The sequence below is a fragment of the Salminus brasiliensis genome, chromosome 9 (assembly GCF_030463535.1).
Source record: "Salminus brasiliensis chromosome 9, fSalBra1.hap2, whole genome shotgun sequence".
NCBI lineage: Eukaryota > Metazoa > Chordata > Actinopteri > Characiformes > Bryconidae > Salminus > Salminus brasiliensis.
In genome coordinates, this window is record NC_132886.1 from 22,847,049 (window position 1) to 22,861,280 (window position 14,232).

General features: G+C 39.3%; 1 protein-coding gene across 3 annotated transcripts in view; it reads right to left on the bottom strand.

The window, feature by feature from the left end:
* The window catches only part of kirrel1a (kirre like nephrin family adhesion molecule 1a), a 43,559-nt gene that overhangs the window by 16,382 nt on the left and 12,945 nt on the right, over positions 1 to 14,232 (bottom strand). For 2 of the 3 annotated variants that reach the window (XM_072687855.1, XM_072687854.1), the window contains exons 2-5: positions 5,928 to 6,077; positions 3,129 to 3,278; positions 1,097 to 1,254; positions 585 to 735 (exon numbers count right to left, since the gene is read on the bottom strand). In XM_072687855.1, coding sequence (XP_072543956.1) covers positions 585 to 735; positions 1,097 to 1,254; positions 3,129 to 3,278; positions 5,928 to 6,077 — 609 coding nt within the window. Of the gene's footprint in view, positions 1 to 584; positions 736 to 1,096; positions 1,255 to 3,128; positions 3,279 to 5,927; positions 6,078 to 7,037; positions 7,073 to 14,232 lie in introns of those variants that run through there. The other variant, XM_072687856.1, reaches the window with a different exon arrangement.

Sequence of the window (14,232 nt, forward strand, 5' to 3'; positions counted from 1 at the left end):
AGCATCTACAAGACATCTAAGAAATACAAGGCATCCAAAAAAGGCACCCAAAATAGTGAAAAAAAAGTGTCTCTGTCTCTTCAGACAGAAAAAAAGTGTTCATTGAAAAGAAGAAGAAGACATCATCTGGTCTCAAGACCAGAAGATAAAACTATGTAAAATAATGTCAAGACCAAGAATACTAATTTGCTGTTTTGGGACCTGGACTGAACTTGAGTACAACGACACTAAGCACCCACAGATTTTTTTTGTAGTTTGTTATAGTTTCTAGGGAGAAATTGCAAGCTTTTTGCACCTTACACATGTGCCGCACCCAATAGAGGTAAAAGAATACATCAGCTAACATAAGGGTTTATTGCTCATGGCACAGAAAGCAGCATGGTAACTGTGTCTGGTGTAAAATGGACTATACATTTTTTATAGCATCCTGTTTATCTGAAACCTATGACATCACTGGGTACTAGCCTTATGCTGAAATCATGCATGCATGTATGTAGGCCTGTCTGTATGAGTCTCAGTGTAATGTTTGAAAACAGTGGATCTCTGAACAGTAGTGCATAGAGGGTGTGGAGAGGCACACTCACGGTGGACGTTGAGAGTGATGGTGGTGCGTTTGCCCATGGGCACGGCCGGGTTGGTGGCCATGCAGGTGAAGTTTTTCCCAGTGTCTGTGTCCACCGGGAGGACGGGCAGGAAGCTTCTCGTGGTCACACGCTTCCTGTCCGGGAGCACTTCCTGAACAGAAAGAGAGGACAGAGGCAATTCATCCTTCTGTCTCGTTGTCTGAGAATAAACTGCGGCTTCGATTCAAGAAGGAGAAATTATTATATTGTTATTACAATATTTGCTAATATTATATATAGTATTATGGTTTCATTTGAAACAAGCATAGACTGCATTTCCTAATAAAAAAATATGAACGGACCATAAGAAAGTTTGTTAAATTAAGAACTTTCTTCTATAAAGTTATTGTTTTGAAGATATGAAGGTTTTTCTGCCAGATGTTTTAAAGCAAGTCTGCACTAAAGAACAAGTATGATGAGAGAACCGCGTTAAAGAGTTTGCGTATTTGTGTCAGTGTGTGTGCGCGTCTCACCGTTGTGCTGAACGCTCCCTCTATAGGCAGCCCGTCTTTTTGCCATTCTATAGCAGCAGGGGGCTTGGCTCCCCGGGACACGCAGCTGAGGTTGTGGGGAACCCCTGCAGTGAGGAGAAGCTCTGGGGAGCCCTCAATCACCGGCTCATCGGGAGGAACTAGACAACACACACACATACACATATACAGAGATCACTCAGAGAACACACATCCTACACGTGCTACACCGCATGCTCAGCACACGGGATGAAACAGTACAGACGACACCATTAAAAATGTCTTGGCAAAAAAGCTCCTCCTAATGTGTAATGATGTGTAATAATGGGATACAAATTTACACAGTTCCCCCTTTACCCCAAATGTAGTTCAGTCTTGATTACATTTGCAGTGCACAATTAGCATCATGCAAACTGCATGCATAAACTATTACACACACTTAAGTTATTCAGTCATCAAAAATACACCTGTTTCTGCAGGTTCTGACATTGTTCTGAAACTGCAGGAGCCTGAATTCCCTATTCAGTTTTGTGAGTGGGTTTTTAGAGCTAACAATAGCATGCAGTGTCAGATATAGGGCTGGTTCTCAGTGCAGATGATCTAGCATAGTGGCTAACAGCACCACTCAATTTAAACTAGGGTTTAATTCCCTTGCCAGGCAAGCACACCACGCTACAGCAATAAGAGTCCTTGAGCAAGACTCCTAACACTACAGTAACCTATCTGTGTAACGTGATTCTGATGTAAAGGGCTTTGGATTAAGAGCGGCAATTAAATAATGTAAACTGTCACCATCTTACAAAAACCTTGCAGCAAAATCTCCTTTTTTTCCACTTTTACTTTTTGACAAATTCTGAAGCTGGCAGTTCTTCTTTACATGCTTTTCATGATAAATGGGCAAATAGAAATGCTGCAAAATGGCTTGGACTAAAATCTTTTTCCAGTGACTTCTATTGAAAGTTAGGAAGCATTTTTCTCAATTTTGGAGATAGCTTTATGTTACATTACAAACCAAAAGTGAGTGTGGCTTGAACCACAAATGAGTGTGAAGTACCTGAAGAGGGATTACTGACTGACCATAATGGGCTTCAGGCTAATCAATAGGGCCACATTCCATAGAAAAAGAATGGTGCTTTGAATTTGCATTATTATATCATTTGAAGTGGTCTTACATAAATACAATATATTATATCAACACAGGCACTATCTTTTTGTCTCTGCTCTTTTTGTCAGGAAGTGTGTTAATAATACATTTCATTTATGTGCATCCATTCATCATATTTCAGTCATGCAGAGTATCGGTTTCTCAATGTAATAACATGCATACAAAATATTCAGACAGTAAATCAGCAGTCTAGATTTTGTAGTAAGCGTGTTCATTGGCTAACGGACGCTGACAAACTAAATATCAGCACTGAGTAACAGGATTTTTTGATTCATTGGTACCACAAAAGTATTGAATTTTCCAATCCAAGCCCATTCTAAGCAAAATGATTCTACATAATACTGAAAAAGGGCTCACAGGTTAGTAACAACAGTAGAACCATTTCTGGTGCTGCACAGAACCATATAATATTTTTTTAAGAAGCATTCAAAAAATACATTCAACTTAGAAAACCATTAAACTGAGCAAACATTCAGATCTTTAGCTGAGGTTCTTTCAGTTGCTATGCTTCTATACAAATCCACTGCCTTTTCAGAACCCCCTTTTAGAAAGGGTCAGAAGCTACATAAGCAAATCTATTTGAGATAAATTAGCATATGATATCTATTTGACATTTAGACATATGATGAACTTCTGCAGCTAGTTATCTCCATTAGATTCGTAGCTTTACTGTAAAACTAAAGAAACCAAACCTGTCCTGGCCAATCAGGAGTCACTTACTTTTGGGGTTAGGCGGACAGTGTGTAAATCACAAATTGGTTTATCAAAAGCATGCAAGTAGTATATTTCCTCAGTCCTATAACTCATCCATACCACACGCACACACACACACACACACACACACACACACACACACACACACACACTTACTAAGAACAGTAAGTTTGGCCCTGCGTGAGCGGAGGGCTGCTTCTGTAGCCTGGCACTCATACAGAGAGTCATCGGACAATTCGGCAGAGGTGATCTCCAGGTTGTACTGTCCAATGTCGACCATCCGCAACACACGGTACCGTGGCCAGGCTAAAACACACAACACAGACACAAGTCTTTTCTTCACAGCACTGTTTAGCATGCAAAATTGAGTTTTGGTGAAACACTGATAATAAATGACATAAAGATTAATTAACAACATAAAGGGAAAAATATGCTCTCTGTTGGATTATATGTGCACTGCATGCACCAGAAAAATACATACAGATTCCAAAGATTAAATGAACTCAAATTTACTTTTGGAAAGCAACTCAAGACAATTAAGGGTTAAATAATTATATGTTCTGTATGATCTTTAGTCTGTTTAAAAAGCCTGCTTTCAGCAATAAACTCCAGATGTATCAGATATGACAAAATAAAGTCATATATGCAACATGTTATTCTTCTTTTTTTTTTAAGGTCAAATAAACACTCCAGTTTAAAGAAGAAAATATTTGTAGGCCATTTTTGATGGTTCAAGCTTTTCAAGGTTTATAACATTAAATTTGTTTTCCTCAGGGCTGCAGAGCCCCTACTCCCTGTGTCCCAGGATCGAGCAAAAATGTGTGGGCCCAGAGAGCCGGTTTGGGAACCACCGCACAGGTCAACGTGTGCCCTAGGACTCCACTGTAGAGCACCTGAAATTTACAACTGTGGACTAAGGGAGGATGTGGTTTAGAGGCATCTGGTGCCAGCTGCCTGTTCTGTAGACACACTCTCTCACAGAACTGCACACACCGACCTGCTTGCATGCACACACCCAAACAGATGCGTGGTTTTGGTCTCCACTAGGTGGCAGAAGAGTGTGTTCTCTGAGGCAGTGTAAAATTGAGCAGCCTTATGACATGGGCTTTTCTAGTTGCTGCTGCAAGAAAAATGACAGAAATACTGCTGTGGATTACATCATTCTCTCTCTCTCCCTCTCTCACACTGTCTACTTCTGTCTCTCTCTCTCTTGTCTTTTATCTCTGTGGAAACTGCATGAGTTAGCTGGTTTAGTGTATCTGTGGGCATTTTTCTATGCACGCCTGTGTGTTGTGCTCATCATGTTCACTGTGTGTGTTTTCATCTTTCATCTGAGTGGATGGTGAGAGACTGTGTGTGTGTGTGTGTGTGTGTGTGTGTGCAGGCAACTGCACCGGTGCTCATTCACATGATTCTGTTTAAAAGCCACGGGACAGAGCACTGAAGCATTACAACAACAATACAACACTGCAACCAGAAAGAGAGAGAGAGTGCGAGAGAGAGAAAAGGAGAGAGAGTTCAGTTATAAGGAGATTACGGGTGTAATTCACTAAACTCGCAGTTTGATTTGATACTATACAGTGTGATTCGATACATTTTTCAATACAGCCATAAGGAGTGTTTGAACAGGTGGCTGATATTAATATGTTAATATTTCTTTTGAGTATTCAACATTATTATAAGTAGAGTATATACTTGTATTATTAATATAAGTAGAGCATTTGTGTACTTAAGCTGTGCTGTACAATATTGGACATAAAATCATACACTGTATTGTTACATCCCTTAAGTGAACGCTATACAATCAATTGCATATGCTTTATTATACCAAAACATAATGACTGATCATTTTAATCACAATTACACTACAAATTATACAAAATAGTGTTATTGTAAATATTGCACTATAGTACACAAGCCTGTCCTTTAACATGCGATTGACCAAAAATGAGGGGAAAATTCAAGTAAATAATAGAATTAAACAAAGAACATCCAAAATTTTGGGAACCTTTGGCTGTGATATTTAAGTCATGTGACTTCGAGAGCCTTTTCACAGATGGTTGATATTTGCATCCAGGATATTCAAGTATTTTGTGATACACATATTTCTCTCCACCTGTGCACTATTACCATAGCCAACAGGGGCAACACAACCCCAAAATATGATAGATCCACACCCATTACTGCACAGTTGATAGGTCTTCTTTTTATAACGTTCAATTGTAATGTTCAGTTTTGTGACTTTCCTCCTTCCTCCTTATGACTCTTCTGTGACAAATGTGTGTGCGTGCAAGCAACGCTGCACAGTTGAACAGTGCACCACCCCTCTAATTCAGCTAAGCCTTCCTGCATGTTTTGGCAGTTAAATGGGGTTTTAATTTGCTTGTCTAACCAGCATTTGAACAGTTCTCTCTGAGAGTTTTCTTGATCTTCCAGATCTCATCTTGACCTCCACAGTTTACACTGTACAATCCACAAGCTAAAAACACTTGGCCATCTTCTCACAGTCTTCCTTGCCTTGTAAGCGTTGATTACTTCAGTTTTCAGATCTTTAGACAGTTGCTTAGAGGAGCTCATCTTTGATGAGTTTAAGCCCAAGGTTTGAAGAGTCAGTGAATTTACAAGGCTTAGAAACTGAATTGAGCTGACAGCCTCTAATTACAGCTGATGAGATGCCTCAGGCCTGATTTGCTAATCAAGGTCTGAGACTTTGTCAAATGAAAAGCTGAGCCTTTGCGAGTGTCCCAAATTTTTGCTGACCTGTGCATGGGGATGTGTTAAAATATATTGTGTTTGATTAGATACAGAGGCTTTATGTACTACCTATACATTACAATAAGGTGTAATTTTGCCTGTTTTACTGACGTCCGCCTGGATTTTAACATGCACCATGCAAGAGGACAGAGGAACTGAGAAATTAAAACAGTGTGAGAAAGAGAGAGCTATTTGACTAACCACGGAGGTCCTCTCCAATGCCTAAGGCCAGTCCATCCTTGGTCCACTGCACAATGCCCGAGTAGTTGAAGACTACACAGGACAGGACCACTCTCTGGCCCAGAACCACGGACTGGTCTGCTGGCTCCTGAGAGAACCGGGCCATCCACACTGCAACACAAAACCTCATATTAACATTCTATCAGTATTTTTACACACACACATACACACACACACACACACACACACACTTCACTATGCAAACATTCTTAAAATGTAGACACTTAAAGTACAACATACATTTTTAACCAAGTGAATAATCCAACAGCCAGTATAACATTAAAATCTCATCAACATTCACACTGTGTTCACTTCAAGAACTACTATGTGTCTGGGTGTGTATGGGTGAGTGTGTGCTTCTAAGGAAGGAAACTGAACTGGATGTAAGCTACGGAGACAAAGATTATGCAAGTTTTGACACTTTAGAATACAACAGTGTTGGAAAACTGTACACTCGTAACAATAAACGTGCTACAAATGGTTCTTTGAACAATGCCATAGAAAAACCACATTAGGTTACTCAATAAACCATTTTTAGCACTTATTTGTTATCACAATGCACATTACAGAAATATATCAGAAAGTTATTATGACCACCCCTGGTTTGGAATGAACTCGGCTCATTATATCAGCTCAAGGTTCCATATAGGATCACTTTCTCTGCATACTCGATTAGCCTCCTTTCACCCTGTTCTCTAATGGTCAGGACCCCACAGCACCACCACAGAGCAGGTATTATGTAGGTAGTGGGTAATTCTCAGCATGGTGGTGGTGTGTTAGTGTGTGTTGAGCTGGTACGAGTGATTCAGGCACAGCAGTGCTGCTGGAGTTTTTAAACACTGTATCCGCTCTATTAGACACTCATATCAAGTTGATCTACAATATAGATGTCAGAGACATCAGAGACAGAAGATCATCTGTTGCTGCACAGGTTCTTTAGTAAAGGCATTGTTTTTTACGAAACATGAGAACTCAAAGAACCATTAGAATGCTTAAATGCTTCTCTGTCTGATTAGAGGGTTCTTCACATCTGTGGTATACAGAGTATAGCACCAAAAAGAGTTCCACTACCTTGACAAGTCAATGTTGCTTGAGTGTAGCTGATGCTAACAAACCCAAAGGGCGGGATTCTGTAGTGTAATCCACCTTGTAGTGCTCCTCGGCTTCCTAAAGGTCATCTTTTGGTAGCAATAAACTATTCCTGCTTCTAAACTATGAAAGATTACCAACTAGCCAAAAGTGAAGCACAACTAAAAATACTGAAGGACTAATGAAACTTGAGTACAGTGCCAGGACAAGGAGTTTGTCCCTCAATGCCAGATTCCAGACACATTTCTTTATCCGCAAAGGACAATATCCACCTAGCGACCCTCCCTCTTTCTAACGAGCAACAAGATATTTGACACTCAATAAAACGTTGGCCTGAAGTCCGTGCATTGGCGCACAATGCTAGCTTTCATTCGAAAAGCCTGTGCTGTGTATCTTTAATTGGACCCAAATCAAGAATGTTGTAAATTAAGTAAGGGCAACTCAGATTTTCCCCTCGCATTTTTTCTCTTCTGCGCTCAAAAGCTCCTCTCTTTTCAGACTCGCTGCTGTCCTGACTCCTCATCCTCTTTGTCTTCTCTTTCTTTCTTTACTCCTTTCCTTCTTTTCTGCAAAATGACTTAGAGGATTCCCTGCTGTTATCTCTGTTATCTCAGAAAACGGAGCCACTGTCGCTGAGGCCACGTTAAAAAGAATAAAGCCCCTCCGTCCATCTTATCGCGCACTTCCTCCGAATCGCTCGCATTCTTTTTCTTTTTTTTTCCTTATTATTTTTCCAAGCCCAATCCTGCTTTCTATTTCCGTGTCTTGCTCCCTGGTTGGAGGGGGTTTTGAGATGCACTGTCACAACCCATTTATCACATTAAATAGCAGCCCTCCAGCCCTCTCTCTCTCTCTCTCTCTCTCTCCCCCCTCCCTCGTTCCCTCCTTTTTTTTCTCATCCCTCCAGCATTCCTCTGTAGGTCCCCGTCTCTCTCACTTTCTTAACAACTGGCATATGCCCGCTCATCCCCCAGTGACCCAATGTGGCTCTCTCATTTTCTCTGCCTCTCTCACTTCCTCTCTTGTGTTCTCTCTCACTCGTACTATTTATTCCGATGATATATTTACAATGACTTTGAATTAAAGGTAATGAAACCAAATAAGTGGAAAAAAAACATGCTAATGACCACAGCTCAGCATTCCCAGCACACAATAACAGAGCAGACAAATACTTGTTCTGGCAAGAGAGTAGAACTGCGGCACATGAAGAAGAACTACCATCAGCTGGAAGTACAAAAAAAAGTGGAGTTAAAAGTAGCACTGGATCTATAATAACAGCACTGCTGGATGCTTACCTCGTGTGCGGAACTGATGCTACCCTAAATCTCATGGCATGGAATTCTACTCCGACACACAGACTCACCTCACCACGGAAAGTGTGTTCATATGCTTATATATAAGCCACAGCTAATTCATCAATTTCGTAGTAAATATAAAGCCTCTACATAGTTGCCTTTGGAAGGACCCAGAAAGATGCTTTATGTATGTTGTATAATCTAGGAAGTATTTGCAATGCCATGAAAAACTGCAACTCCCATCATTAGACCCAGACTTTTTGCTTGGTGTGCATTTTTAATTCCTCCTATTTGGAATTAGTATGACCTAATCTCAAGAAGAAAGAAGTATAAAAGTTAGTCTTTGTACAGGAAGTTGTTTTTGAAACTTTTTTTTATACGAGGCCGAAGGGTCAAAGTTTTAAAAAATTAAGTATCATGGTGCAGAGAAGCAGAAATGTAATGTCTCCATATGAGGACGTAGGGTCTCAAGAGGTTAAGTTGAGTTATTAAAGTTGTAACGTTATTAAAATAGTGTTTGCCTAATGATTCATATCATTTTTAAGACAATGTAGCATTTCATAAATAGCAAATCTACTTTTGGTCTCCATTTTCAATAAACCTTCAAACACCTTTCAGTGTACTTCTGGAACACTGAACAGCTCTATGTGTCATAAAACTACAGTTTCAGAACAATTATAGAACAAATGCAAAAACAACAGCCAGTGCTCAGTATAGATATATCCACTGCATTGTAACAAGCAACTCAATGGATGGCAGACTGTTCATTTAGGGTTTCATATTTGTTAAGATTTTCTAATTGTCTTTAATAGTATTTTTGCAACTGTCAAATGAAAAATTTGTAAATTCTCCAAAAACTCTCAAAATTCACTTTGATATATTTTAATATTCATCTTGGTGACTGTGATATAGCACTGTTTTAATGCATATAAATAACTCACAGTGAGAGCTAGCTAGGCTAAAGCACAGGGGCTGGGCGATATGGTCAAATTATGATATTATATTTAAAGGAGACATCACAATACAAATAATTTATTTTCATATGTTTTCTAAATTGACCATTCAAATACTTTCCTGTACTAAGCAGAACAATTTAAAATGTGCTGCACTTTTCATCCAATTAAATTAGACTAATTACACTGCTTGTAATGAAACATGCATTTGATCAAGTATGATATTCCTGATATGCTTAGAAAAGCACATTGTGTATCACTATAACATAATTTATCACTTCTTTTCACTAATAGTTATTTTGCTGTAGATACTTTTGTGTATTTAGGTTGGAAACCATGTAGCATTGTTACCTTAAAATAACAACTTCAAAATCATGTAACTTTGGTAAGGTGGGCAGGAAAACGCTTGCGAGAATTCTAATGTTACATTGCTCTACTGTCTCAAATCACAAATCACACTTCCCAACTGTAAGGGGGAGCCTAGGAGCAAAACATGGCAACTCTCACAATATGCTGCTTTAAGACATAGAACTGTATTAACGTTTTTTTGAGTGTTACGTTGATGTATCACACTTTTTAAGGACTGTTACAACCCTTCCATCGGATTACACAATTAACCCTGTTTCTGAGGTAGGTTGTAGCATTTGTGCACCCTTACTGTTTGTGTGTCACTTTTCCCTACTACTGTTTGGAATAGGGAATTTTAGCTGCTGTTTGCTGAAATATGGGTGCGCAATAATCACAAAAACATAACATCATGATATCTGAAGACTTTTTAATTAAGCATGCAGTTGGTCAATATTCTTACTAAAAATTTCTACAAAACACTGAAAAAGCAGAACAGTGATAAAATACTGTCATATGGCCCATCTCTACTTACATTCTGGCCATAGGACCAACCCTTATTTAAAACATAATTCAATATAAACATGCAAAATGCACAATTAAAAACACTACTTGAACTCTTTCAGACCAGGTTTTAGTATCATATTTCCAACAGTGAGTTTGGTTATTGCAGTTAAATAGTTAGGTTTAGAGCAATGTGATGAATGAATGAGCTGGGGTATTAATAATTAATGACTGCACACATCGGGATACCACTGTGCTGGCTCATGTTTTGCCATGTTGCACTGAAATCACTTGTGAATGTGTTTAAATTCATGCATGAATTATTGATGACAGAAGGCGCAGGGTGGTAAACTTTAAAGGCTTCATATCCTACTTTTTCCCCTTGAGGTGCACTTATGATGTTTGTGGTTTATGTAGTCAAAGCAGTCATAATTCATTTTTACATTACCATTTTCCAACCTCTCTTTATTATTTAGATTTAAACAGGCGGTTTTTACTACAGTTAATTTTAGACTGACACATCTTATTGTTTTTGAGAACAGGGGGGCAATCACAAAACATTAACATGATGTATAGGTGCAGGTGATTTTCATTCCTGTTGGAGTATTTTTTTTTATCCAGTGACTATTTCTTGCTCATAAAGGCAAAATATTATTATTTAGAAAAGCTAGCATTGATCTTGATTAGCAAAAATCTAATAAATGAAAAACTGAAAAAAACATTTAACGCTACAGATGAAATGCTAAAAATCTAAGAATTTTTAGGCCCTTTACATGTGGATGGGGCATCTGGTGTTGAGACAACACTCCATATAACTTTAAGATGAACAGGCAGAGTTAAACTGCTGTTGCTCGAATAAGTGAATGCATGTAAATCTATGGGTCTATTTATACATCTCAATTTTATTATGGCCTGTATGAGCCTGTATGAGCTAAAACACCAACCATGTTTACGCTCTACACTGAACTGTTTCAATTTAAAAAAAAGTAAGAAAACATAGCTTTAAGATGATATGAGCCTAGGGTTGGTCAATCAATATGACAGAAAAAATCACATTATTTAAAGACATCTTTACGATTCACAATCTGTTTCATTATGTGAACCAAATGTACTAGTATAAATAATGTGTAGTTTCTGTACTACATCCAGCTAAACAAGATTAGCACACTCTTTGTGATGAAACATGCAATACAAAAAAGCCTTCTATGTCGTGATGGTTGCGAGTTTGAATCCTGAGCCATGCCACTTTGCCATCAGCTGCCAGCGTCAGAGAGAGCACAATTGGCCATGCTCTCTCCGGGTGGGTAGATGCTACATGTAGGCCCTCTGCCCTCATCACTCTTAAGCAAAGTTGCCCAGCACAGACGTCTGTTAGCTGGTGCGGTGGAACTGGGGACCCAGCGCCCTTCGTTCGAGCATGTCAGCTGTCTGGCAAGTTTGAAAAGAGCCGGTGGCTGGCTTCACATGTTTCAGAGGAGACTTGTGTTAAGTCCTTACCTTCCTAGTGTCAGAAGCATTGCTAGTGTTTGGGGAAGCTATGAATGAGTGGGTCAAATGGCAGTAAAAAAAATAATTGGTAGAAAAAAGGATAAATTTGACAAACAAATGAAAAAAGCATACTATTTATTATGATAACGAAATTGATAATGATAACACAAAAATATCATCATATTGCCCACATCTATAAAAAATTATCCTGGACACAGATCATATTCTTAATGTGTAACAGGAAAGAGGTAAAGGAAGTCATGAAGCCAGAGCAAAAGAGAAACTGGTGAAGACAGACAGTGAGAGAGAGAGAGGGAAAGAGGGAGTGAGAGAGAGAGAGAGCTTGTGTAGCGTTCATTATGTGGGTTATGCTGCAGTGACAAATTTAGAGTGTCCTGATTTTCTTGAGTCACTGATCCCTGGGTACCAGCAGTAGTCCGCTCCACACTGCCAGTGCCCTGACCGCACGAAGCCACGGTCGCACACATACACACCCCCCATCTGCACTCACACACCACTCCGACCACACTTACACACCACACCAGCGTCAAACACACATCATTTGACCAATTTGAGAAAACAACCTCTCATCAATGATCACTGAGGCTGCCCTCCACGTCTAATCCAGTTCACCAAAATCACTGGTGTGAACCAGAGCTGTAAACCTTAGGCCTGACAACCATACAGCATGACGTAAGTACACAGTACGCTCAGAGACATTAAAGCCTAAGTGCAGCATTTACATGGTAAACACTGCCTCCTTTCTCCGGGTCACAAATGTTCAGAAGCAGATGAGAACATCACAGACATTAGGTGTTAACTACACTTGAATTAACTAGCACATTTGGTACACACCCCTCAAAATAAAGGTTCCTAAATCTTCTTTTGTTTGTTCTTATTTCTTATTACTTAGTTCTTGTTCTTATATCTTTATAGGCAAGGAATCATTTAAGCAATCAAGTTGAGTTGTCATAGTACTAAAGTCCTGAGGTGCTCAGTAAGAGGAAAGTAAAGGGTCTCCTGCAGCATTAACAATATAAATGTATTATTAACCAGTCGGCTGGCAAGTGACTGTCTTGGAGTTAACTCTTCTCAATCCATGTTTCAGAGTGAGAGGCTTTCAAGACCTACATCCAGGAGTCACTGAAAACAGAATTCATATTCATCCTCTCCAGCTGTGGGGTCTGAAGAAGGGCACAGTTAAGGACCAGTAGCCATTTCCTCACATGAACTCATGAACATGAACATTTGAGTCAGTGAAGGAGGCCTCAATCTTCATTGCGCAGGACCTTCATTGTGCTTACAACCATATCTTAGAGTGACAAGAGAAGGAGAGGAAGACTGCCTTCATCATGCCATGGGGCATTATGAGTATCAGGCCATGTCTTTCGGACTCATGAATGTCTTCCATCATTTGATTAATGCGGTTTTAAGGGAGATCCTGTGTAACGGTATGTATATTTGTCACAGTGAGAACATCATGGTTACCAACTACAGGGGGGCTATAGAGCACTAGGTGGATCAAACCACACTACTGTCTGTTCAATATAATGGGTTAATGTTGCTTTTTCCTAGTTATTTCTAACCCATACTGAACCTTGAGGTCCAAACCATGATGGGAACCAAACTGTGACTTGTGTATACTGTTACATTTCTACATTTCATAATTAGTCCTGTTTAACTGGATTCAGTGCAGTGCAGAATGTAAAGTCAATACTGCCATAACCATTATCCAAAGAATCTATTTTGTAACCTTACCATGAACAACAATGGCAAAAGATAAAGGAATGTAGAAAGTGAGTACAGTCTGATGGCCTTGCATGTACATATACTTAACATCTCTAACTGCTAATGTTGTCTCTGTCTGCTAAAATACATTGAGACATGGTTTCCAGTGTCTAGTCTGACTACACTGCCGATTTCAAATGCTACATACATTAGATCTAAAACTGTATGTCATTTGACCTCAAATATGCCGGGTGCTATAAAGTAGATTCCCCAGGCATGTGACAGTTTCTAATTAGCCACAGTATCAAAGAGAATTTGAACTCATGCTTTCCCATCAGTGTCTGGAACTGATCAGAACATGCTCAGTGTTTTCCTGTTCTAGACCCTGCAAAGGAAAGCAGGTCCAGACTGATTTATGGTCAAAATCCAAATAAACTGAACCATGCAGGCTGGGATGACAAGCGAGCAGTGTTTCAAAGCATCCACTGACTGGATATATGGGCAAACTATAATTATGCATGATGAATTCTTCCAAGAATACTGCGCCCAGTTTGCTTCTGATTAGTTAGTAGAAATGTCCTGTCTGGACAGCCGACTCATGTCTGTTCTCACTTATCCTCACAGTTGCGCAGTTTCCAAAATGACTCGATTTGTCCTATAAATGCTATATTTTAAAGCTTAGACTAAATTTAGCACAATAAAATGGCATGCATCTGCAACTGTAGAACACTACCATACACCAGCATTATTTACAGTAGGGGTGGGTCATAAAAATATAATATGGGCAAACGGTTCATCACATAAATGATTCATCACAATTAATTGTATTAATTTAGGAAGTTAATCACAATCAAAGATGACCAT